The 27,018-nt window shown below is 38.7% G+C and overlaps 1 protein-coding gene across 1 annotated transcript in view; it reads right to left on the bottom strand.

Moving 5' to 3' along the window:
* Positions 1-27,018, bottom strand: part of usp43a (ubiquitin specific peptidase 43a) — a 338,744-nt gene that overhangs the window by 32,194 nt on the left and 279,532 nt on the right. Inside the window, exons 8-9 of the mRNA XM_052033131.1 lie at positions 14,057-14,168; positions 6,280-6,383 (exon numbers count right to left, since the gene is read on the bottom strand). Coding sequence (XP_051889091.1) covers positions 6,280-6,383; positions 14,057-14,168 — 216 coding nt within the window. The remainder of the gene's footprint in view (positions 1-6,279; positions 6,384-14,056; positions 14,169-27,018) is intronic.

Genomic DNA, 27,018 nt, shown 5'->3' with positions numbered 1-27,018 from the left:
ATTGCCACTGATATTATATTGCAATGAGGAGACTCAGCAAATTTCAAATTAAAGGATGTTAACCTCATCTTATGTTATCATACAAAGCAAACAAAAGTCCATTTACAGACCTTAGTAAAGAAATTCTTTCACTCTTCAAACCAGTTGGTCAATGCTGACCCCCCAGGATGTTGGTGCTGAGGGACTCAGTGACAGCAATGCCATTGAAAGTCAAGAATTGTTGATAAGACACTTTTTTAAGATCACCTTGCCTGGTACTTTAGTGGAAAAACTCCTGTGGTGATGTCTTGGAGACAGGATGATTGACCTCCAACAACCACAGCCATCTTACTTTGTATGAAGTGTGATCCCAACCACTGGAGTGTTTTCTCCTTGAAACTCATTGGCCTTAATTTTACCAAGGTTCCATGATGCAACACTGGATCAAATGCTGCCTTGATGTCAAGGGCAGTTAGTCTCACCTCACCTCTGGAATTTAATTCTCTGGTTCATATTTGAACCAAGGCTGTAATGAGGTCTGGAGCCCAGTGTCCTGCTGAATCCCAGACTCAGCATAACCGAGCAGATTCTTCATGGGTAAGTACCACTTGATAGCACTTCAATAACAAGTTCCATCACTTTCCTGATGATTTAAAGTAGACAGTAATTACCAGGTTGGATTTGTCCTGTTTTTTGTGAACAGGACGTATCTGGGAAAGTTTCCACATTGTTGGGTGGATGCCAGTGTGGAAACTGTACTGGAAGTGAGCTTGTTCCAGAGGCAGGTCTTCATAACTGCGAAGTCGAGCTGGGAGAGGGAGACAGATCAATGGGGGGGGGGGGGTGCGTGGGTAGGAGGTCATCAGAACCTCAGAGACTGAGAAGCACGGCAGGTGGCAGGGGAGTGGGGTGGGAGTGATGTAGGAAGGGTCAAACCTTTAATTGGTGGGGATGGGAAGGGGTGAGGTGCTTGGCATCAGTGGGAGGGAAACTGGGATTTAGAAGGTCAGATCAGAATATAGAGGATCGGGAATGTGATTCTGTCTGAAATGTGTCAGGTAATTGTGGGAGTGAGGAATGGAACAAGGTAGGGGGGATCAATGTGGTGCCAGGGTTGGGGAAGGTTGTCAGAGAAGAAATAGGAGATCCCCTTTGGCAGCAAATACAGGTGGGGTGGAGAGATCTGTAAGTAAAAATCTTAAAGATGGACTTGTCTGACAGAAGGCCACCAACTCAAACTCAATGGCCATGGACTAGGTTACGCTACTTCCCTTAAAATAATTCAGAAGGAGACCTCAAATGTCTTGTTAAGACTGGCTTCTATGTGATTAATCTGCTGCATAGATGTGACAATATACATTGAGGACATGAGATAAAGGAGCAGGAGGAGGCCATTTTATTTATTTATTTACCCACTCATCTATTTATTTATTTGTTAGTCACATGTACATCAGAACACACAGTGAAATGCATCTTTTTGTGTTACTGAGAATGTGGTGGGGCAGCCCGCAAGTGTCGCCACTCTTCCGGCGCCAACATAGCATGCCCACGACTTCCTAACCTGTACGTCTCTGGAAATGTGGGACGAAACCGGAGCACCTGGAGGAAACCCATATAGACACGGAGAGAACGTACAAACTCCTTACAGATAGCGGCGGAATTGAACTCCGACCACTGGTGCTGTAATAGCATTACACTAACCGCTACACTACCGTGCCACCTCAAGTCTTTGGTCATTTGGTCATTTGGGCATTTGGCCCCTTGAGCCTGCTCTGACAGTCAATCAGATCATGGTTGATCCAATATTGGCTTGAATGTCACTCTCCCACTCTATCCCCTGCCATACCACTTGACTCCCTTGTAGTTTAAAATATCTGTCAACCTCCACCTCCAATATATTCCATGGCTCAGCCTCCCCGTTCTCTGGGGTTGAGAATTCCAAAAATGCATGATCCTCAGAGAGGGAATTTCTCTTTGTCTTGATCTGAAATGAGTGACTTCTTATTCTGAGACCCTTCAATAAAGGCCAAAGTTTCACTGACTTCGGTGTTACTTCCTGAACCCTCATGCTACCTTTGTGCTTTTGATGTAATGGGACCCTAGTACCACAACATTTTGCAGTCTCATCCTGTTTATATCTGCTTTTCATTCTTCCTTCTAAAGTGGATAATCAAACATTTTCCCACATTATACTCCAACTGACAACTTCTTGCCCACTAATTTAACCTACCCGTGTCCTTTTGCAGGGTCTTTGTGTCCTGCTCACAACTTGCCAACTCTTTGTAGCATCACTGATTTGGCTACAGAACATTCAGTCCCCTCATCCAAATCATTAATATAGATTACAAATAGTTGAGGATCCAGCACTGATGCCTGTGGAACTCTCAAAGTTACTGATTGCCACTCCAAAAATGACCCTTTTATCCCGACTCTGTTTCTTATTCGTTCACCACTCCCCCATCCACCCTAATTTATTACCCCAGAACCTGCAAGCTCTTCTCTTCTGCACTAACTTTTTATATGGCACCTTCTGAAACTCCAAATACACTATATCAGCTGGTTTCCTCTTCAGCCACCCTGTTTATTTTATCCTTAAAGAATTGTGGCAAATTTGTCAAGCACAGTTTCAAGTCCAAAAAGCCATATTGATTAGTTTCGATTTTATTCAGCTGATTGTGTTGTAATTGTTTTTTACATGCCCTGCTGTTACCCCCTTAATAATGGATTCTAGCATTTTTCCAAAGACAGATGCTGGGTTAACTGGTCCATAGTTTCTAGCTTTCTCACCCCTCTTTCTTACATTCCTCCATTATACCTAGATTTAAACTCTGTCCTACAGTACAGCTACTGTTAGGGGATCTAGCTGCAACTCCCAGCAGTGAATTCTTAAACTTGCTTTTTTTTACATTCACCAAACTGATTCCACATTTTGATCTTCGGAACCAATATAATTTCTTACTACTGCTGTGATCTTGTCCTTTAATATGAGATCCACCCCACCTCTTTTCCAGTCTATCTATCCTTCCTAAATGTCAAATATTCTTGAATATTCCCAGCATTGGTCACCTTGCCTCTGTAAATGCTATCAGATCATACCCATTCATTACTATTTGTACCATCAACTCATTTATCTTGTTACAAATACTGTGTGCATTCAGATAAAGAGCCTTGAATTCTTTCCTATTATTTTTCTTTACTCCAACTCTGTTTGCTGGTGCATGCTAATGCTTGTCCCAATACACTGTGGTTATTGTTACACCTGGCACTATTCCCTTCTCCACTCTCATTGGCTTTATATTTTCCCCTCACCTGAACCCCTACTTCCATTTCCAACTTAGCTGTTCTCCCTTTTACCTTTAGGTTCCTGTATCCCTGTCAAGGTAGCTTAAATTTCTGCAACAGCACCAGCAAACCTCCCCCACCATTGCTTCCCTCTACCATGAGGAACAAATATACCACACAAAAGACCTAATTACGTTTAGTAGTTGGGATTCAGATTAAATTTCTTCATGTATGTTGTGTATAAAAACACGCACTGCACAGAAGATTGCCAAAGCATGTTAGTTCTCTTTACAGCGCTGCTGGAAATAAAACGTGGTTTTCTTGTTGGGTTTTGTCAATCCAGCCAATGTTGATAAGATAATCACCCTTGTTCAATGGCATATTTTCCTCGAAAGCATCTGTGAGATAAATAACCAGGTACCTTTGCCTAAGCCCGACGCAGTCGGAAGGAAGATGGTAAGGATAGAAGCTTTTTGAAATATATTTGATCAAATGATTTCAACCAATGCATAATGTTACTTTACGTTTCTTTCACACTCGTACTTCTGCACCAGAGTTCCTGATCTCTGCTTGCTTGCCAACTCTTGAAAATCAGCATCTTCTCTCAATGCCAGTAAAACCGAGAATCAATTTCAGGCACCGGTGCCTTCACAGATTCAGAAACATTTCCAATGGATATTAAAATTTTACTGACGACTGTGAATTAAAAATATCTGCAATAAGCCAAGAACAAATAGCCAGAAAGACAAAAAAACAATGAGAGATGAGCTTGCTTGAAAAATAAATGGGTTGAAACCTGGAGCGCCAGCTGCTGTGACAATATACCACAGTAAGAAATATAATATTCTCTAAAAGTTGGTTCTGTTTTACTTTTGACAATTTCTCACTCCTGCAACATTGTGCTAACAGTGTCATAATATCCAGGTGCAATAAACGCTAAGTGCATTTCACATTCCTGCTGATTTAATGAGCATGCTACAGAAACACTGTCACGTTTATAGAGATGGGATGAAACACATCCCAGAGATTTTCCTACTTCTCGCACGATAGAAACACAATGCCCTTTTTTTCCAAGTCTTTTCTGGAAGAGCCAACCTTTCACATCCAGTCTTAATTTCTTCTGAGAGACCAATAGCATGCTGCTCTTTGGAACCCAAGTGGCTTGCAGGGTCATTTTAGAAGACAGTTGAGTCATTCATATTGGTGGGTCAGGAGTCACAAACAGATCAGACCAGGTCAAGATGACAGATTCTCTTCTCCAAATAACATCAGTGATGGATTCCTACAACAACCTGTTAATTTTATGGTCACCACTTCCAATGCTATCTTCTTAATATTCAGATATTTCAATTAACTGAATTTAAATTTACTCTGGCTCATTAGTCCAGGCTGTTGGATTCCTGATCCATTAATCTACCCACATATTACCTTCCCCCAACCTTGTTTTGACTAAGGGCCCATCTCTGATTCATGTTCAACTGAAGCTGGCCTGCTGATTTAGGCAAATACATTGAGATTCAGAATGGGGAATTCAGTAATGATAGCATATTCAGAATGGGCAGAAATACTTATGTGGTGATGCTCAGTGGAAACAGGATCCAATTCAATTGTCCAGCCATCTATGTACGAACAATTTGTCGATGCTCAACACCAGCTTTCATACAAAACAAAGGACAGCTTTGGTATCAGAGAACAGTCTTCAGCATACAAGAGGATAAAGATGGCTTCTGAGCTACAAAGATAATAAATCCTCCTAGAATCTCTGAGACTTACTGGTGAAGGGCTGGGGCCAAAGATGATCCAACCATTTTATAGTTGATCCTCAGTGACGTACCAGAAAATAAGTTAAAAGCTCACATGGAATGAATGTCAAGTATTAAAGTGAGAGAAGAAGAAAAAGTGTTTATTTGGGCCTTTTGCTTATCCATTTAGGATGCCCAGAATACTGTTCTGCAGCAATCACAGTCGCCAATTTGCACGTGGAAATCTCTCCTATCGAGTAATGGGATAATGGCCACACAATCTGTTTAAGTGCATTGATTGAAGAATAACTATTGGGCAGGGCACTGTGTTAAATTTTTGCCCTTAAAAATAGTGACAAGGGAACTTAAAGATTCCTTTCCTACCTTATTCTTACACTAAAACAGCAATTTGGAGAAAAGTACCCACAAGAATGATGCTCCCTGTACGAGGTGGCCACAGTAACCCTCAAGGGTTAGAGATAAGCTCTCTTGGCGGGAAGGTGCCAGAGAAGTGTCTGTAGGGAGTGTTACCATGTGAGCACTGACTCAGAATGCCTCTACTTTGGGGAAGGCGACAATGCTATAGTCTCGACTGAATCTCGAATGAGGGGACATAGATTCAAGATAAGAAAGCAGTCATTTATAACCAAGGTACAGAGACATTTCCAAGAACAAATTTCTAGGTTTGGATTTTTTTTTAATGGTTACCTGAGAAGCAGATGGGCCTTGGTTTGATTACCATCTGAAAAATGGAAACTTCGATAATGCAGCATTCTCTTAATGCCACACTGGAGCATCAGGTTAGATTTCAAATGCATAAAAAATGCGTATAGTATTCCAAATTTAACAAAAAAAAAGAAAGAATATATGCCTACATTGCAAAATCTCACAACAAATATCTTCATTCATTTCAATTTAGATTGCATTCATGAAAGAGTTTATTGCAACAACATTTTCATTGTTCAGGTATTGTTTGCTTGATAATTTATCAAGTGGATTTTATGTACAATGTAAACAGCAGGTACAATAAAAATTGAATGAACAAGTGGATTCAGGTTGACAAACTGTAATTAAGGGTCTTTGATCTGAAATTTTAACTCTGATTCCCTGTCGACAGATGCTGCCTGACCTGCTGAGCATTTCCAACATTTTGTGTTTTTATTTCAGGTTGCTAAGGTTAAGTCCAAACATGGCAAACATTTTAAATAATGCTTCTTTGGAAAACTGGGTATTAAGTTGGTTTGATGATAGATCATAGAGAAAACACGGTTCTCACCTCTCAGCTGCTGGCTGGTAAAGTGGTCTAATGTCTTGTGAGGAGAGGTAACAGTTGGTTGTCAATCCTCCAACCACTCGTATTCGGAAAGAGTGTCCAAAGTTCTGATGCAGAAGAAAAATTTTACAGTGACTCCTTTTGATCATGTACATGCTGACTTTGCATGTTGTTAAAAAGCACTGCAACTTCAGTTAACCCATCAGATTGGCTTGAGGAAAAATGTTATCAAAGTAGTATTATTGTATTAAATTTGGTACCTTATATGAAATGTATATAATCTCCAATAACAGATCTTCATTTCCATAATCTACTACTCAGTCTCTTGGTGAAATAATCTCAAATTAATCATGAATTAGGTACAGTGAAGGCAAGCTCAGAACATTCAGGACTGAGACTTCCAAATTCAGTTTCTGCAGGCCCTTTATACTTGGTACAAAATAAAATCCATTCACTGAATTACAACTCAATTCTACAATCTAGACCTGTCAAATAGCCACTCTCACTGAAAAAAGCAAAGTCAAAAACATTGCTTCAAAGAATTCTTTTTTTCCAAAAAGAAGCAAAGTAAGTCTTACAGCAATATTTCCTGAGGAAATATTGCTGTAAGACTTATTTTGGAATTTGAGCATTATCAGATTACTGTCTGTGATTAAAATAACTCTAGAGTCAGGTATGCCTGTGGCAAGCCCTGCTGCACACAGTTATTGCTTTCCACTTTGACAGCTTGCTAAACACACATTATGGAATAGTATGTCAACTAATGCAACTGTTCAGTTCAAGATCCACATGGATGGGAGTGCTTCCTAGTTTGGTGAAAACCTTAACCTACTTTTAAAATAAACTTCACAAAGTCTTTCCTGTCACACCTTCAGGATTATTATACTAAAACTTCAACTTGTTAAATTGTAGCATCAATATATTTCACACCTGCCTCAACTGTCAGGCATTCCTGCCTGTGGCAGAGTCTGTAGCTTCCAAATTAGCTTTGTCAGTTATCCTAGAATCCACAGAACTGGAGAGGAAATAAATAATCTTCAATCCTAAGGGAACCTAAGCAGAAGCTGATATCTAGGGACTGTGGTTTTGGTCTGTTTCTACCACCCTCCAAAAAAGTAGTCTTACCTGACATTAGCTCGAGGGCTGAGTGTCAATAAAGCACAATGAATAAAAGAACACACTAAAGGGACTGCATGACCATTTCTTTTGTGAACTGGATTAAAGTGAGAGTGCACTGAGCAATGCTTGCTAGAAAAGGGAGTGTGTAGATGTCCGTAGAAAATACAATCAGGTCCCCGTGATCAGAATAATATGGTGATGGTTACAGTCAACATTGATATCAGAAGATTGACTGGGAAAACCATCATCTGATGGAGTCAATAGAGTAGGAATTCATCCTTGGTTGCTTCTGCTAAGTATGTAATATTGTGTTGTCCACACTTAAACTCATTTTTCAAAGTTTTTATTGCAGATATGTTAACGAAAGCCAATCTTGGAATTCAATGCACAGCCACTACTATACATGAACATTTAGCACAACCAATATAGGACGCATTTCTTTTAACCCATCTCCTCAGGAGAGTCAGAAGGAAAAAAAATCTGAAAGTGGAAGAAAAAGTGTGAGACAGCTCTCATTTGTGGCTTATCAAGGTGCTGAAGAAATTTCAAACCAGACGGCTGCAACTATGTGCAAATTAAACATTTGACAGATTTTGCTTTTAACTTCATGGGATGAGTGTTCCATTTCCTGCCACTCAGACAATCCACATATCAAGCATGTCAAAAGGGTTTCACTCATTGAGCACAGCAATGTTTTATTTCACACTGCAATATCAATTCTGTATGTGGCTTGCAACCTAAATTCTCTTTGACTTCAATGTACCTGTAGCTAATTACACAGTCAGAGATTGGACGATCTTAGAAATAAACTGGCAGTTACCTTATCAGCACAGTAAGATTGCTTCCTCTCTCAGACACCACTTCTTATATTGTCTGCCAAATTTCGACTGTGCATCAGCTTATGGAAATAATTAAATGTCTACAGATTTTAATTAAACTGTTTCTATAATTCAACAGTGAATCACTGAAATACTCAAGGTAGCCAAGTTGATAGTATAACTCTTTTATAACTACAGTATTAACCAATCTTTCTCCTTCTGGCATTGAGTCATTTATCATGTACTGCTGTAATAGTGTCTTTATTTCAGGTTTGGCTTTTGTTTAAAAAAAAGAACAAATTACTTTTCAAAGCATAGTAGTTAGGATAGTAATATGTTCACCAGGAGACAGCTAAATGAATTTGTATTAAAATGGATTTTAAGTTTGGCTACTTATTTAAAAGAAATCAACATGTGGTAAAGCTGAAACATTATTGCTCAAACTCTTGCACTCCAGGTGTTGATGGTGAATCTTGACTGGACTGCCCTCTCACAGCATGTGTGGAGACTGCATTCAATAATTGTTTGGCAGTAGAGTTGGGGATCAATACACTGATGTGCAATTCATAATATACTTTCGATAAAAGACAGAAGCACTGTTTGTATTGCTGGGAATGCTGCAGGTTTGCTCAATGCTGCAGAGAAGTTCACAGACGGACCGACGCCAGCAACAGCAACCAACTTTGACTGACAAGCAGTAGTAGCAAAAAGAAAGTTGATAAACTTTGTTTTCTTGGGATCTACATCACTCAATTTCAAACTTGCTATCACTAATAAGAAATTAGATTGACAAACTTACACGCAAGTTGAATTTGATTTAGTGTATGACTTCCCTCCTGCAATGTGTGTAATGATCCAGGCAGTCACCAAAAGCAGTTGTTTTCAACTCTGGGGTTAATTCCCTGAGATGTTTTCAATGTGCTCAAACTTTTTAAATGGCTTTGCTGTCAAGGGGGAATTTATTTTATTACCTTTGCTGCCACCTGCAAGATGGGATTTTAATGTATGAGAGTTAGTGCACCCAGGTCACTTTATAAAGTTCAGTACAGCATTGCGCAGGTTAAATTACTAGTTCTGCAGGAAGATATATATCACAGCTTGGCTGTCACTGAGACAAAGGTGTTGAATTCATCCATTAGTCCTGCTAATAGTTTTGCTCTTTATTAGCCTCCATCAAATCATATTCAATAGTATTAAATCAAATTTACACAATTATTCCATAAATGAATGTAATATTTTTAAGCCATGAAGATTTCCCCAAACCACCACAGTAGTTTCTACTAGTTTGACACTTAATAAAATCAGACAGACTCTACAATTGAAGAAGAGGGCATTTGGACCAGTAACAGTAGAACAGCAGAATACAAGAAAGGAAGGGGGAAAAGTACAAGGATATCTGCAAGGGAGCATGAAGAAAGAATGCCCAAGAAGATTAAAAATAGTGAAGAAGAATAGAAATATATCAATAACAAACGGCAACTAATTGTGAGAAATTCTGAGTGGAGAGAATATTGGATAAATAGAGGATGATTGGAAATTAGTGGGACTGAATTGTACTTGTTTTTAATGTTTGAAAAATACTAGGAGGAGATAAACACTGGATGTGCAGGAGCATATCAGAGGTGATAATTAAACTAAATAAGACAAAGTGTAAGACCTGACAGGATACATCCAAAAATTCTGAAGGCAAGAAGTTAAAAACATTGCAGGAGGTCCCAGGAAGATATCTTTTTGTGCTTAAAAAGCAATTTTCACATGTTTTGAAACTGGATTGGGACTTTCTTATGGTGAATCACCCTAATGTGGCTTTTGTTTATTCACCGTATTTTATGGATAGGATGACATCATTAGCATGCATGGCTCTTACCAAGGGAAATTAGATCAAGAGGTTGTGACTGGCAACTTTTAAGAACATCGGGAACTAGATGTGATATAACATGTCCCCACTGGGTCATCATTGCTGGATGTAAAATCTCCTCCCAGTTATTTTAATTTAATGAAAATATGATTGTCAGTAGTACTGACCACAGATCAAAGTACCTGTGCACTGATCTGATCAGTGGAAGAAGCTTCAATCTCTGGTCCTGATGGCTACTTTGATCCCAGTGGCTTGGAGCTACCAGCGGCAAAAGGCTGTTGGCCTCCACCTCCTGCTAAGGGATGGGGGTGGGGTGTAGAGGTTGTTCTTCCTGAGGAAACCAAAGCTTCTTCCCCCAATCTTCTCACCAGCAACACTGCCCTGCCTTTTATTTTATCTCCATGGCAGCAAATGAATGACATGACAGCTGCTTGTTCAGCAAGGAAGAGCAATCGGTAAATGCAAAAGTTGTGTTCTACCACAGCAAAAAGGGAGAAAAGCACAATAGTGTTCTCTTAAAAAAAAGTCGTCCAAACTTTATAATCGTATTTGATTACCTTTGATTTGGTTTTAGTTCTACACACAAACACGTTCAGCGCACCCGTGAAAGGGGAAATCAATTACTCGGCATAAGCTCCCAATCATGCTTAAGTGCACGCTGAGCAGCTTCATCAACTATATTAAGAGCCGATACTAACGTGCCTCTCCAAAAGCAATCATAATTAAATTCCTGCACCTGCCTCTGTTCAGGTAGTGCTCATGTCCCTGCAATGGTTACTACAGCATACCCCTTCACCTGAATTCATGCTTCCAATTCATCTGCTATGGCGTATGTATTTGTGCACTAAACTCTTGCTTCGGTATTGATCCCTGCCTTCCACACATGCCTTCAGGTCTTTCTCTCACAAGCTTTTTGACTGACAGTGTGAATCATGGCTTATTTTACAGGTCTTGTTTTTATTCACCAGAGCTCTCTAACGTACAACTGATATGACCACAGGGGACAGCTGAATAAACTGTTAGCAGCAGATTAAGAAATCAAATCCACTCAATGCCGCGGAAGCGGCTTTCAATCTTCACATTACGAGGGATCCGTCCATCAGTGTTCAACATGTTAAGGAAGAATTTAAACATGTGACAAAACGAGAGCTACCATTACTAATGCTGGGATTTGGATTGCATCCACCATTTCCCTGATACCAAACCCATTCATACCATCACCAGCGTCTCTTCTTGCAGCATAAATAGTTACCTGCAGAATACTGCTGTACTGTGCATTTTAGGGGTCATAACACAAGGATGGTCGATATACAGTTAAATCACTGCATGATCTTGCTCAACTTTTATACCAAACACACGGAAAACTGAGTACCTCCTATAATTACCAATTCACTATCAGCATATGCATGGTATCCAATTCTGGGACTTGGAGAGGGTACAGCAGAAGTTTACCAGAATGGTGTCAGAGACAATGGAATTCATAATGTGAAATAAATGCTAATGTCACATTCTAGAGTGACAAATTTTTGTTCAGGAATGTAGAGTTGGGTCACAGATTAGTCATAATTTCATTTAAGGAACAGAATGGACTCCTGGCCCTAGAGAAACAAGAGGTTACAGATATTATAAATGGCAAAAAAAAATCAAAAGGAAGATTAGAAAAATTTTTATTTATTCATTTTCTATGATCTGGATTGATTTTGCTTGAAAGAGCAGTAGAAATTGATCTAACAGTAACTTTCCAGATGGAAGTGGGTATATATTTAAAATGGGGGAAAAAACACAAGGCTATAAGAGAATAACAGGAAAGTGGAACTCAGCTACAGAGCACTTCCAAACATATAGCAGACACAAGTTGGGATGAATGGCCTTGTATTGTGCTGCATGATTCTATGATTTTTCTTTCAGAACTGAGGAGGTTTTTGGAAAGCCCAAATTAATGTGCAACTGAAGTCTGATAAAAGATGGAACCCCAGAACGAGTTCCAGCCAATCTTATAATCCTGTTGCTGGTAGGCATTTACTTAGCTGCAATGAAAAACTCATGGAAAGGTACAGATATGAATATGTGGTGTTGCTATGTTTTTAGTTTTGCTTTAGAGATGTTTTTATAGACTATTTTAGATATTTATCACTGTTCTTTTTGTTGCACTGATATGAGCTGGTGAGAAACAGTATTTCAGTTTTTTTGTGTATGTAAATACTCAGAAATTACAATAAAGCAAATCTTGAATCTTGAATGGAAGGTGGTCAAAATATGATCAAATTATGGGAGAGCTATGGATAGTTTACAGTCACCTAAATACATGTCCTGGCACAAAACAAATAAACCGCTTATTTTGCTCCCAGGTACTGGCAAGAAAATTATGCCATTCAAGTGAGGAAGTGGTTAATGGCTTGTCAGTTTACGTACAGATGTATGATAACAGGAGAAGCTGCAATGGAAGGTATAAGAACAAAAGAATTGCTGTGGTTTCTTCACAAGTTCACTGGAATTAACTACTTATAAGTAATTATTAATCAAAGACCAGGTACAGTTTTATATTCCAAGAGGTCCTTGCAGATATTGATCCATTCTATTTTTTTGGCAGCCTTGAATAAATCCAAATTAAATTCTATAACAGTCAAAAATTTACAGGCAATTTGAACTGCCTTTCCTTCAGACCACAGCAGAGCATTTATGTAATTCTAATGCAAGTTCTAGTAAATATGCTTAATAGAAAGTGCATTGCTGAATATTTTAAATCATCCCTGCTCTGAACTGTTAAGCACTAACGTGGTAAGTGACCTCTGGGAAACCTCAATTCTTTTTCCTGGTGGCAATGCTTCAAACTTCACATTTTTTTTTGAGAGAAGGTTGTAGGGTCCATTTCCATTTCAAGCATAGTGTCAGAACATACACTCTCCACCTGTCAATAACTGCATGTAGATCCATTGTTTGGAGTACAATACAAGCTACAGCAAAATTAAGCAGTTAATACCCAAATGAAAGTATTGAATTATTTGTCATCTAATCTCCAAATGCATGGAATAATCCTTCACATATTTATGAATGTTACTTTAGATAATTGGTTAATTTTTTTATTCTTGTGACATGTACCTAGGTACAGTGAAAAGCTTCTGTTTGCATGCCATCCAGACAGATCATTCCATAACTAAGTATATTGAGGTAGTACAAAAGGAAGAAAACAAAACAAGTGCAGAATATAGTGTTACAGTTACAGAGAAAGTGCAGTGCAGGTAAACAAATAATGTGCAAGAGTCTTGATAATGCAGATTGAGAGATCGAGAGTTTACCTTTCATCTTTCATATAGGAAACAAACAACCATAAATCTAAATCATGAAATGACTTCAGGCATAAGATGTTAGGCTACAAACGAGTACAAATCCTGTGTTTCTTTTTTCCATAATTAGAATGTGTTTCTTGGTCACATCACATTTAAAAGTTGCACTTTACTGAAGCAAGGCAATGGCTTATATTGTGCAAGGACTTCCAACTACGCAGTCCAGCTATCTCCTCTGAGGATTAAAGCTGCTGATGCATCATCTGATCTTTTGGGCAGCTTGATCAGGAAGTGAGCTGCAAGTGCTGTGGAACTGCCTCAGTACTGATAAACAAAGGCCCTACTAATCAGTTCTGTCTATGAGAGCACAGAAATGGAATTTGGTCAAGTCTCATAATACCCAGTCAGTTCTCCATTTTGTAACATAGTATGTGAATAATCTCCATTTTGTAATATATCTACTTGTGCATTTTTACATGTCTGCTTTTGTAATACCACTTTTGTCCTGGCCACTTCTAATATGGTCCAGGTATGAATGTTGATCTGAATCATATCAGATCATTTGGCAGAAATACTCAAAGTACAACTATTATATTACTTGAATGAATTACTGCCCACATCTTATATCTATTTTTTACTTTTGTTTGACTGTGTGACTTCAGAGGCCCTGAGTTCTGTAGTTTGTATTTAACTCCACTGACCTGCGAATGGGTCTCATTTTTCATCAGATAATACATTTTGTTGAGGATGCATTGATGTAGCTGATCCCAAGTCAATGAGCGATCTTCTCTTAACAAAAACGGTGGACCAAACCTAAAAAGATCAACATAAAATTATTTCAGTAAAATACTGTTGACTGATAGATACTTATTGGTTAGTACAGTTGTAACAAGCCAAACACATTAAATGCATTTCCATCCTTCTAGAGCAACAGTATCACCATAACAGGTTTCACTACTACAAGAGGTTTTCTTTTATAGTAAACCACAGCTGAATTAGGACTTGGTAAGCTTGTCCATGGAGTCATTCCTCAGTGAGTCATTTCTGTGGAAAAGTTGAGTTTAGTAAATGTTCTCCACAATACAAAAGCACAAAGGGTTGATTGGTTCATTCATTTTGCAAGTTTTGTGACGGGATTTTTGTTAATTAATTGAAATACTGAGACATCTATACATCAAAAACAATAAATGTAATTAACTGCTCTGCACATTTTGTATTAAACTTTCATCTAAAAATAGATTAATTCAGGAAGTGCAACTTGTACTAGAACTGAGGTAGTTTTATTGATAAAGAATAAATTTCTCAAGGCAATAATATGGTTTGTTAAAGATCTTGTAATCACTAGAAGGCACTACTGTTTTGGAATGAGTTCTTCACATTTTGTCTTTCACTTCTGGATCACACAACCTACCTGTACGTAGTCTTCTGATATGAATAAAGCTTCTCAAGATGTTTAACAGGTGAAACAAGACATTCAAAGCAATGTGCGATCCAAAATAGCATCTATTTGTTTATACAAGTTTGATCATTAATGCCAGACTCAACACATACAAACCCCAAAGACTAGTGCACCAGTCTATGGATCAATGACTGAAATAGCAAAAATAACTTGCACTTTCAGAGCGGCTTTAGCAGAACGACACACCCAATGTGATGTGCAAGAATATTATCAAACAAAAAGGCACCAGGCCCCAACAGGTGATTTAGCATGCTGATACTTTGTTGAGTTACCCTAAATGAATATTCCATATTTTCTTTCAATCCACAGCCAAACAATGACAGATACTATATGGGTTAAAACACAGCGTGATCCATTCTTCCTCTACCTTTCCGTTCTCAAGTAGACGGTGGTTTGTGAAGAGGTACAATTCCACAGAATGGTCATTATCCACCCGAGATACTAAGTATTGATGAGTTATTTAACTGTAGGGGACAGGAATGAGATGAGAACACAACTGACCTAAATACATTGTCACTCAAGTCCACCCATTTGGGTTGGTCTGTCATAATGATGGGGAGTAAGACATCCACCCAAGTTCTTCCTTCCCACAGTAGGGACAGAGTAGGATGTTATTTTTTGAGAATCCTATCATTGTGCTGACTGAGATCAGTTTCTTCCACAAGGTGCTCTAAACTTTCCTGCACTGTGCAGTTCAGTGTAAAGGCAGATGGTGCACTCAACCACTGAGCCACCAGGTCCACATGGGAGATCTTTCTTTAGCCTTTATCTCTGAACAAATAGCAGCCAAAGTTGTTAAAATTTAATCCTGCTGCTCCGTAGTTTCACAAACCCATTTCTGCCATCAGCACACTTTGACTTTTCACATCTGTGACTCATATGCAGCCATCTGTAAATAACATTGTAATGCACAGAAAGGGATTCAGAGTGAGGGGTGAAGGGGGAAAGCTCCAAGGACTGAGATGAGTCCACAAAAGAGAAGAGTGGACAATTTTTTTTCCAAATATAGACTAGGTTTTCTGTTCCTTATCCTTGATTTGTGGCAGTTCCTCAAACACACAGCAATAGACTTGACAAGTTAAATGACATATTACTTTACAGGGCAAAAAATCCAGTTGTTATAAATGTGCTTCTATAAGGGTAAAAGGACTATTCAAGCTTGAGTTAAGACCAGTCTTCCTGCCAACTGGTGCAGCTGATCCATACCTTTGATTTACTTTTATGCCACTCAGGCTTAAAGCTGTGAAGTAACCATTGTTGTTGTGGATAATAGGAAATTTTAGAGGTTCACATTTTAAAAGAAGCTGCGAGAACAAATTGGAATTTATGTGATGGCAAGATTTGTACTACAGATATACAAGGTTGTGGATCCAAGCCGCAATATGAAACCACACAACAGACAGAGAGCACATCATTACTTGTGCTTACCTTGCTAATTGAGCATTAAAACAAGGACATTTGGCCTGCTCAGTTCAAAGCACTGGGAAAAATTCTTGCAGTACTCAAGCCAACATTTATGCTGTAACCAATGGCTATGAAACCATTTACTGTTATACTGTCTGGAAACCTGCAGTGTGCAAATTGATGAATGCCATTGTCCATCACAACAATAGCACCCTAAGAAAATGCACTGGTTGTTATATCCAGAAAGTTTAAATGCCAATATATAAAAGCAAACTCTTTGTTCTATACCAGATCCTGGAATGTTGTTCAATAATTGTGATAAAATGTTCGTAAGAACCTGACACTATTCTTTATTTGTGGATTGAACACAGAGCAAAGCCTTCTATTTGTTAATTCTGGGTGACTCAGGCACCTGAGCTTTTATGGATGGCTAGAAAGCAAACATTACACTATATCTGTACATGCATAAGAATTAGGACCAGAATAGGCCACTCAGCTGCAAATGCCAGCTCTGCTACTTAATTAGATCATGGCTGGTCTGACTGTAACCAATTCCTCATTCCAGTCCACCTACAGTAACCCTTCACCCCTGGTTTGTCACAAACCTTTCCACCTCTGCCTTAAAAATATTCGATGATTCTGCTTCCACTGAACTTCAGCAAAATCTAATAACCCCCCTGAGATAAAAGATTCTGAATCACCTCTGTCTTCAGTAAGCAACCACTTATTTTTAAACGGTGACTCCTGGTTCTACATTTCCTTTTCTCTTTCATTTTTAAGTTATTATTTACTAATTCCAATTAAGAAAAATCTTCCTTGGTGGAATTTGAACAGTTGACCTGGTCTTTTCTTTTCAAAAAAACTTGGTAAAGGACTATGAAGAAGAAATTACCAATGAAGTTCCGAGAGAATACTACATTGGGAAATAAATTCACCTTTTTTATTTTCCAGCATTCTTGTTATTGAAAGCTGTTAAAATCTAATATTAGAAAATACTGCCAAGCTCTTATGACATTAGCTCACAGAAAGAGTTAAGAACATACCTAAAATTAAATTCTCACTTCCAGAAGCAGGAAACTACTTTGTTAAAATTAAACCACTCTCTGAAATTCGCTCATTCTACAATCTGAAGGAACAGTGGTTCACCTACATTAACTTCTGGATTTCTGCATTTAACTGTATGTGACAAATGATCCTGTCAGTTTTACATTGAAATGAAATGCAAGTGCTGACAACCCCCATCATGACTGCAAATACCAGACCATTGATATTTTTCTCCCTCTGCCCCATTCACTATACCATTTGGTGCTATTATTGCTTGGCTGCATTATGCATTACCAAATGCATTACATTTTCCCACTCAGAGCAGTGGTGAATCAAACAAGCCTTGGCCCTTCACCCAAACGTACACTCATTGAATACAATTCACAGCCTTAAAAGGGCTACCATCTACATTTTATTACCTTACTTGAAAATAACAGCCCAGATTTTGAAGTCTGTGGCAAACAAATAGCACTTGTCACTGAACTTGAGGAAAGCACTGCCTATAAGGTTTAATTCCATCGTGAGGATTTCCTGTTTTGAGATGACTTCAGATTTTGTCCTCTATGATGGACTAATGGCATCCAGAAGCCCCACACATCCTGCTCAGCCAATCAGACAGTAGAGATCCCATGTCAAAAAAGCAGAAAGTAATTCATATTTCAATCATTGTCCAGAAAAGATTAGAGCATACATGTAGAGTCAATGGAGAAATTAAATTTTATAAAGCTGTTTCAAGAAAAAAATTGAAGCTCATGTCATTAATTCTGTATTGATTGACCACATAAAGCCTACAACAGTGCACCCTGTGAAGCAGCATGGTTTCACCTGTACTAAATTCAGGATTTCCACATTTGTCTGCATGTATACGGATGACAAAGCTTTGTCAGTTTCATACAGTGCTGACAGTATCTCTCACATCTTAACTGCAAAATCCAAGCCATCGGTACTTACCTTCTCTGCCCCTTGCATGTGCTAATTGGCACTATTCCTGCTTGGTTTTGGATTTCCACAAGAATTACATTTTCCCAAAAGATGCACTACAAAAGTATTTTATAAAGATCAAAATGCTGAAGAATTTATTTTCCAACTACTTCAATTATTCAAACTGGGGGATGGATCAATTATTAATTTATGCATGACTTCGAATACTAGACAAATGAGATTTTCCCTTGAGGTGGATTTTTTTCTTATTATTAAATTACAGGTCAGGGAAAAAGGCACTAGAATAAAAATAGCCACATTTTACCACTAATGACCATCTTTATATGACAGCTCTGAATGTTACAGTTAGCAAAGGGTGACAAGAAAGTGGCCTCAATGCAGATGCATTGCAATGTGATGCAGTTAGAGCAACCAAAGAGTACTCTTTATACAATCTCAAATAAACAAATGCAGCTGACAGTAAGATTAAAGTAATATAGTACATCTCACAGGAATGCAAATGTTTTATTGCAACAAGATGTACAGTGAAATATTGCATAATTATGTAAAATTTTTAAATCACTGGAGCCAGTGGCATGCTCTGATAAGCTGTGGTTGAGATGAGATTATTAGATGCTTCCCAATGAGAACATTTTAGTTTAGTGAAATCCTTTTTATTCCATTATTGTGATAAATATATAATTCTAATTGCTTGGCATTTTGCAATAAAGGAAGTAGAAAGAACAACCAAAAGCCCACCTCGGCTGACGGTAGGAGGGTTGGTATAAACCAATATCACCTGCAATGCAGAGGCAGATACTGATTTCTAGTATTACAGTTCATCCTAGACCCAGCCTGCTGACTGGATTTGCTGCCACAATCCTACTCACTTGCATTTACTTTCTCCAAATGCAGAGGGCTGAATGAGCTGGAGATATCATGTAAGGTGGAGCTGCTATGAGCAACGACCAAGTTGCTGGCTTCATATCCTGAGGCCCAGCTCCGAGAATGTCTCCATGGCCTATGAGAGCTGCCTGGGTGCCAAAGGTTGTAAAAAATATTTCTTTTTTAACAGTTTCAAGATGGTTCCAATAGCAAGAGACCTTTAAAACAATTAAAATTTACTTAAATAATTTTAAAGATTTAAAAACATAAAGTTAATTAAAAACCTATTAATGGATGAAAAATTAATTAAAAATATTAAAATACAGTAAGTCCAGTACACCTGGACTTGCCTTTTTCCCCCAAATGAATGGAGTTTCCGTTCTACGCTAGCCCTCCCTGGAGTAAAGCTTAGGTCCAGATGCAAAGAGCATCCAGCTTCTTTCCCTCAGCGAGTTATCACTGCTGGGCTCAGTGGCGATTCCATTGGGAAGTCAAATGCACTGGTATTCAACTTTCTGGTGTTCTCAGTCCAAAATTTCCTGAGGTATGAACAGTTGATGGATGGCTGATCCGATTAGAAGGTCTAGGAGATGAGGCCCCACCACAGGAGAAGAACAGCAAGAGGGTAATTGGTAGAAGATGAAGAGACATATCCTGGTTCTCACTTAATGGTTTCTGATTTAAGTATTGACCAGGCAGAAACAAATGTCAGCAGCCATTTGTTCTGGTCTCACTTCTCCAAATTAAAACAACAGTGTAAGAGTATGTTGGTAAGGTAAATTTCTGTAACTATAAAAAGAGGCACCTGAACGTTAGACTGTGAAAAAGGCCAATGGCAATGCTAGGTTTGAATGCTAGTGCAGGCTGTCTGGATTGCTGAAATGGCCAGCAAGGACAGGTTGTGGGATGAGGAAACATTTTTATCGACAAGAGCCAGATGCTAAAGGTTTTTAGCCATGCCCATTACACAGATTCACTTGAAGTCTCAGACTTACTGGTTGTTCCATTGCTGGACTCATGTTGTCAGACCCCATTGAATGCACTGAGAAGTCTCAACTAGCAGCATGGAAAAGGTTATTTAATATTTTTAAATAGTTTAGATTTGTTTTATCTTTTGTTTCAATGAGTTTTTATCTTTTTAAATACTTTAATTTTTTTAACTTAAGTATTTAAATGACTTCGAATATGAAATGTTTATACATTTTTAGAACTACACAGCTTTGCCAATAGCCAAAGTTCTGAGTCAGCTTTGCTTTCTCAAGCCCTTAGCACTTTGCCACCTGTGACCTTATCAGTACGATCATCTCAGCAGAAGTGTAGCGGTTAGCGTAACGCTATTACAGTGCCAGCGACCCGGGTTCAATTCCCGCCGCTGTCTGTAAGGAGTTTGTACGTTCTCCCCGTGTCTGCCTGGGTTTCCTCCGGGGGCTCCAATTTCCTCCCACATTCCAAAGACGTACAGGTTAGGAAGTTGAGGGCATGCTATGTCGGCACTGGAAGAGTGGCGACACTTGTGGGCTGCCCCCAGAACACTCTACACAAAAGATGCATTTCACTGTGTGTTTCCATGTACATGTGACTAATAAAGATCTTATCTTATCTTTTCATTCCTTTTTGTGGGATCTGGGGTCTCTTTTTCCAGTACAGTAATTCTGTCTGTCCCGAATGAGGGGGGGGCATCAGGATTGGCCTTCCAATCTGGACCATGTGAGTGAAAGCATTTTTGGACCACAAGCAGTAAAAACACATTTTCCATTATTATTTAGTTACTTCAGGAAGAAATCTTATTCTATATTTACAATAAGATCATAGTCTTTAGGTCATTGTGAAGCAAACCTGATAACTTCAGAGGTGGAGCCTAACTTCTCTATGGTCCTAAGGAAAACAAGAGCTGCCATACTCATGCTGATTGTGCCACCTGCCACACCAGTAAGCCTTCAAAGCGTCATCAACCTGAAACGTTAATTCTTTCTTGATAGAAGGTGCCTGATTTAATAAATATTTCCCGGACTTCTCCTTTATTCCTGTGCTTAATCATATCGCTTTCAGGTTAAAACAATGAATCTAAGATATCTTTTGATTCCAACATAAGATCAAATCTTGCTCTGGCACCCAAAAAGGGGCATGACATTGAAAGATTGTTGTTTAACATTTATTCCCATAAAGCTTTAAAAGGATTTTGATTAATGCTGACAGGGAATATATACAATGTATTACCCTGGAAATTATTGTTTAAGGCATTAATTGATATTCTGATCGTCAAAGGTTAACATTATGATGTTTGGTGATGTTGCTATCAGAAATGATCAAGAAGTAATTAAAAGTGAAATATACCACCAAAATAATTAAATGGCAGATATAATGGAAGTATAATTTTATGAAGAAACAAAGAAGAGATAAGGCAGTAAACTGCTAAAAGCTGTAAGTAGCTATGATCTGTAAATTACTGCCTGTAGTCTGATGGAAATAGAGTCAACTGTAGCTTTCAAAAAGGAATTGTCTAGGCACTTGAGGGATAGTAATCTGATGGGCAATGGGAAAGGAGCAGGGTGAAGTGACTGACAGGATTGCTCTGCTAGATGCTGGCACAGACACATTAACTTACTCTTAAAATCACAGAAGGTAGCCAATGTACACAGCTCATTTTGGTGTTCAGAGAGTTAACTCAGCTATAATGGAATGAAAAAGAACAGCTGGAAGAAGCTACAAAAACAAATGAAAATATTGTTAGAAAGAGCCACAGGCAGTGCTGACAAGTGCTCAATGATACAACGGTCTGTGAATATCATTCCCAAAGGCAGGTGATGCAGCCATAATCTGGATCATTGTGAGGGTATAGTCATCCATCTTAACTTAAATACCAATCAAAACAAATCTGTTAAGCTATAAATAGTTTGGACAATAACCAAATTGCCTTTGGGAAATCACGAGATTGCTAAATCTTTACTTTGGAACTTTTTTTCTAAATACTTAGGTTGCCCTGTTTCGTGTATACCAGTATGCTGTGCCAACAATTTAGAATCAAAATCCATGACCAGATTTCCTGATCACATTCATAAATTGTATTCTCATTGCCCAAAGCGCCAAGCCAGTTACTGAGGAGAAGATGGAACTACAGCTGAAGAGATTTTTTTTTAAAAAAGCACAACTAGAGGCAGAAAGTCTCACTAGCATGTCACTGCACCTATCAACACATTCACTCTGTGGGATAATGTGCACCATTTAAAACATGCATATGCCTGCATTTATTTCCTGATCTTAAGTGCAGTGAGTGTACATTTTGATTATACCACAATGATATTTTCCGGATAAATGAAGTTTTAAAGCTACAGTATAATTACTTGGGACATCTGCGTTCCCATTGAAACTGTCCAGCTGTCTTCAATGTGGACAAGCTTTTTGAATATCACACAACACAAGCTGTGGACGTTCAAATCCTTGGAAAATCAATAACGTGAGCACTAATTATCATATCAGTCTGTTTCCAAACAGAACTGGATAAATGGGCTTGGAATTTGGCCTGCATTCAAACAGCAGTCTGGAGTGTCAACAGATATTGGAGCTTGGGCATCTTTTAAATGAAAGAGCATTAAGATAGATACATGCTGGCCATTTCCAAATGGCTGCTTAGTGAATTAATACTGGATTTTAAGTCCCTGCATCCTCAGCATCAGTCCTCAGCTAGGTCCTGGAGGTGCAGGGGGCAAGGTGGAAAGGAAACTGTAAGGAGGAAGTGAATTTCAACAATCAATCCACTTTGCTGGAGGCAGCCAAAGGTCCCTCCAAGGACTGCTGATAAGGTGGCTCATCAGCTGTGTTCCCCTGAATACAGCTGGTGCCATACCAATGGTGTTCAGGGCAGCCCACTTTTGGACAGCAGACTTCAAATTAGTATTACGTCCTCTACATACATGTCGAGAAACTCTCCTGCCTGCTTTAAGAGTTGGCCAGATTTGCCTCTTTTTCCACTTCCATTATTAATCGCAGACAGAGCATGTGTATCAGAATGCATGCAGCTGTGTTGTCTGCTACACGGGGCGTTTGGCACTCAGTATCCATGAGTATATAGAACACATCAACCAATTTTCCAAAATGTCCACCATCCCTTTGCCTTCACAGATGCTGCCTGACCCACTGAGTTCCTCCAGCAGTTTGTTATTTGCTCCGGATTCCAGCATCTGCACTCTTGTATCTCTGTGCTGCCAGTTCTCCATCCCTGACACACAATCTGTCAGTCACCTTGTCAATGCCACAGCTAGGTTACCTTGGTTCACACCAAGATCCAGCCATCAGTAGCCAAGTCCCCAAAGAATAGAATGCTCAAGGTAACCCATTGTGGCTATTAAACGTGTCCTTAATAGAAGCTCAGCAGCTCTCTCCCTTTGAAACTATATGCACTGGATGGGAAAACACTTCATAGGATTGGAAAAAGAGGATATAGACATATTTTGATCACTTGGAGATGAAGAAGCATAGCTGCATCAACCATCCTTTTAGATTGAGTTTGCAAAATATTTTAGTTCCACCAGACATGCAACCAAAATTTATCATCATTTCTCCCATAATCTACAATTATTAAAATAGTGAGATTCTGCTAATGCTACCATATATTTTGGTGGAAATGGACAAGCAAATTTGTTCAAGAACTGGATGAACAGGTGATCATTCTCCTACATTACTTTTGCCCAACTGCATCCACAAATCTTTCCCTGCAGTGTTGGAGGTAAATAAAGGCACTTAAGGCTCTGCATATTTTAAAAAAATCATGGTTTATTCCAATAGGAGCAATTTCAATGGCAGAATTAAGAGAGAGAGAGAGAGAGAGAGAGAGAGAGAGAGGGAGAGGGAGAGAGAGAGTGAGAGAAACTGAGTGGGTGCTATCTCCAGGTCCTTCAATGGGATTTTTGCAAGTAGAAAGGGCTTCAAGAAAAAATATGAAGCAGAATTTATTACTTGCCATTAAAATAAAACACTTATAAATCATCTAATACTGAGTAATAATGTCACTTCCACAATTTGTTTTCATCTCAATCTACAAAGCTAATGTACATCAAATTACCTAATATTATCCAGGAGGCTCTCTGTATCTCTGCTTCCCTTTCCCTGCAGCAAAACATTTGTCACAAGCTCCCTGGAATTGGCACATAAAACAGTGTCTCAGTTCCGCCAGTACTACTTTACTCAATGTACAATGTCAAATTACAGTCACTATGAGAGGACAATTATCTGCTGTGATACAGTACGCTCCTTCAATTCATTTCCCTCTTTTTTTAAACAGATTTTCTTCACTTCCAGCTACAGATGTAATTCCTCAGGTGACAGAAATCCTCTGGTACCATCCCAAATGGTGGACTTGGAAATGCCAAATGGCTATTTAATTGTTGAGCATCACAGCAGAGCTCCATCCTGCACTCTATTTTAACAAAAGACAGCCAGGAGCAAGCATCATAGTTGAATACATTATTCTTAAGCCTAGGTGCACTAAAGCCAATTGTAGCGTGTTCTCCTTCAGTAAGGCTAAGATCAAAATAATCAGTGCAGAAACCTCAAATGCATTTAACTTCCAAGCAGATTATATTGAAAATTCAATATAATTTTTTTAGTAAGTTTCCAGGGTCAATATAATTCATAAGTAGGAAACAGTCTAAGTGGTAAACCTTGGTGCCCTGATCTCATCTATTCAAAGAAATGTTGGACCACTGGTCTACGGTTCAACTTTCATCTAATCAAATCTTCAGAAGAAATGACTGCAAAATAGAGTTGGCTGGATTTCAGACTTCTTCATAGCCCTGTAAGATAAGTATTTTAAGCAAAAATGAATTTCTCTAAAATCATAATTGAAGTGAAAGGAAGTTGTAGCCAGTTTATGAAGACAAAGAGATAGATTTGTAAAATCACAGAAAGTAGTTGGTCACTGTGGATTAAAAATGCATGATATTTTACTGATTCAATCTCATTTAAGCAATTTATAAAGATGACTTCGTTTAGAGTGGTGGACCACAGCAAATTGAACCTCGCTCTGTTTATTATAAAATACTTTCCAAGGATACATCATTATCAAATGTGACATTTGATTCAAAAGGGAATCTGATATGGCATTGAACACTTGAGTATGGGAGAACTCTCAGTGCAGGATAAAATATTAAAGTCTTTCAAGAGAACTGTGGAGTTCTTTTGGATGGTGTATTTTTTATATCTATATTTAATTTAAAACATCTCTTACAAGTGCTTGCACTAATACAAACTGAATCTACATTTACTGAATCTGCGTTTATTTGGCCTGACAAATGAATAGAAAAAGATATTCAATTAGCACTTGATGCTTCTCAAGCAGCAATACCCTTGTACATTTCGAACAGCCTAAAAACTTCGCACTGCTATGTTGTGCCAATTCGAAGAGAAAGAACATGACTTCTGAAGTAATTTATTTAGGGACATAAACACAGATCTGCTGTTCACAATGTTTATGACAGGAAATACCCAGGGCAACAGTAGAATGAAATGTATCACAACGGTCAAACAACACAAGTAAATTGCAAGGTCTCTTCTGAAGGCAGAGTTCAAATACCTGTTCATTGAGAGCAGCCTGAGAGCACTACATTTTGCTGGAAAAATTGCTCAAAGCAGATACTGATCAGCATCTTAACCAGAAGGCAATCCTCCAGTTCCAGCACCCCCCACGTTCCCACGACTGAGATCCTTGCTGCAGACAAATGCCATTTCTTTTCTGTCACAGTCAGTAATAAAAAGTTACAGCAAAAACAAATGGCATCATATATTTCTCATGGATCTAGCACTGTGACAACAATGAGAGTGAGGACTGATATAAATCCAGCAGGTCATCATTGGAAGCACTTGTGAACATGGGAACAGCTTTGATTTTTAAACTGCTTCCTTTTTAAAACTGCTTTGCCCATTTTTAGTGAAAGGTGGCAATTCCCAACAATTTTATCAGACTGCTGAACAACTGACAGGTGGCTTCAATAATCTGACTGACAATTCTTGCATAATATTAGTGCTTCATTCCAACAAATTATCACATTAAATTTTAAATTTACATTTATAGTCACACAGCAATGAAACACCTTTGGCCCAAGTCCATGCAGACCATCAAGAATCCATCTGTACTAACTCCATTTACCAGCATTTTCTTCACTTTCTTATTCAACAAAGATACAAAGCAGAACTGCACAAGGCCTTGTAGCACTACTGAAGATGTTCTGCCTCTGATTTCCTTTTCACTAATATTAGTTAATAGGAAATGGTTGTCAACGTTTAGACTCCCATTGAATAAACTGCTCTCAGCAAGATCCTGTGCTGTGGCTGGACTTTGAGCGCTTACAGCCTCAGTACCTGCAGTCTCTCTGAAGTCTGCACTCTGTGTGCATGGTTGTCTAATCATTCTACATCAGATGATTTGAGACTAAACATTAAAAATAGATGGAATTAATGACAAACACTAGCACATACCAACTGGGTGGCAGTGTGTTGTGCCAGGCACATCCAACCTGAGAGAACCTGTTAAAGAGTTTACCACACTGATGCCAAGGCTTGCTGGTCAATGAGAGGTTCAATACCTGGCATACCCATAAATGACGCACCAACTTAATGAAGCTACAACAGACTGTTAAAATCATAAAAATAACATTCAAGACAGATTCTACAGTACTGTTGCATCAGCTGTAAATGGTGGTGGACAGCTAAGAGAACCAATAGTAGCAGGTAGCTCCATGAATATCTCCATCTTCAATGGCAAAACTAAAGCATTTAAAGCCCTCTTCAGCCAGATGTGCCAAGGGAATGTTCCATCTTGACCTTCACCTATGGTCCTTAATATCATACAAGCTGGTCTTCAGGTAATTTGATTCATTGTGCAAGATATCAAGAAATGGCCAAGTGTGCTGGGTATGACAATGGCCACGTGTCCAACAACAGCCTGACTGTAGTGTT

This window comes from Pristis pectinata, chromosome 18, assembly GCF_009764475.1.
Source record: "Pristis pectinata isolate sPriPec2 chromosome 18, sPriPec2.1.pri, whole genome shotgun sequence".
In the NCBI taxonomy this organism is placed as follows: Eukaryota; Metazoa; Chordata; class Chondrichthyes; order Rhinopristiformes; family Pristidae; genus Pristis; species Pristis pectinata.
Note: the sequence above shows the minus strand (reverse complement) of the source record. Positions and strands in the feature narration are given on the sequence as shown.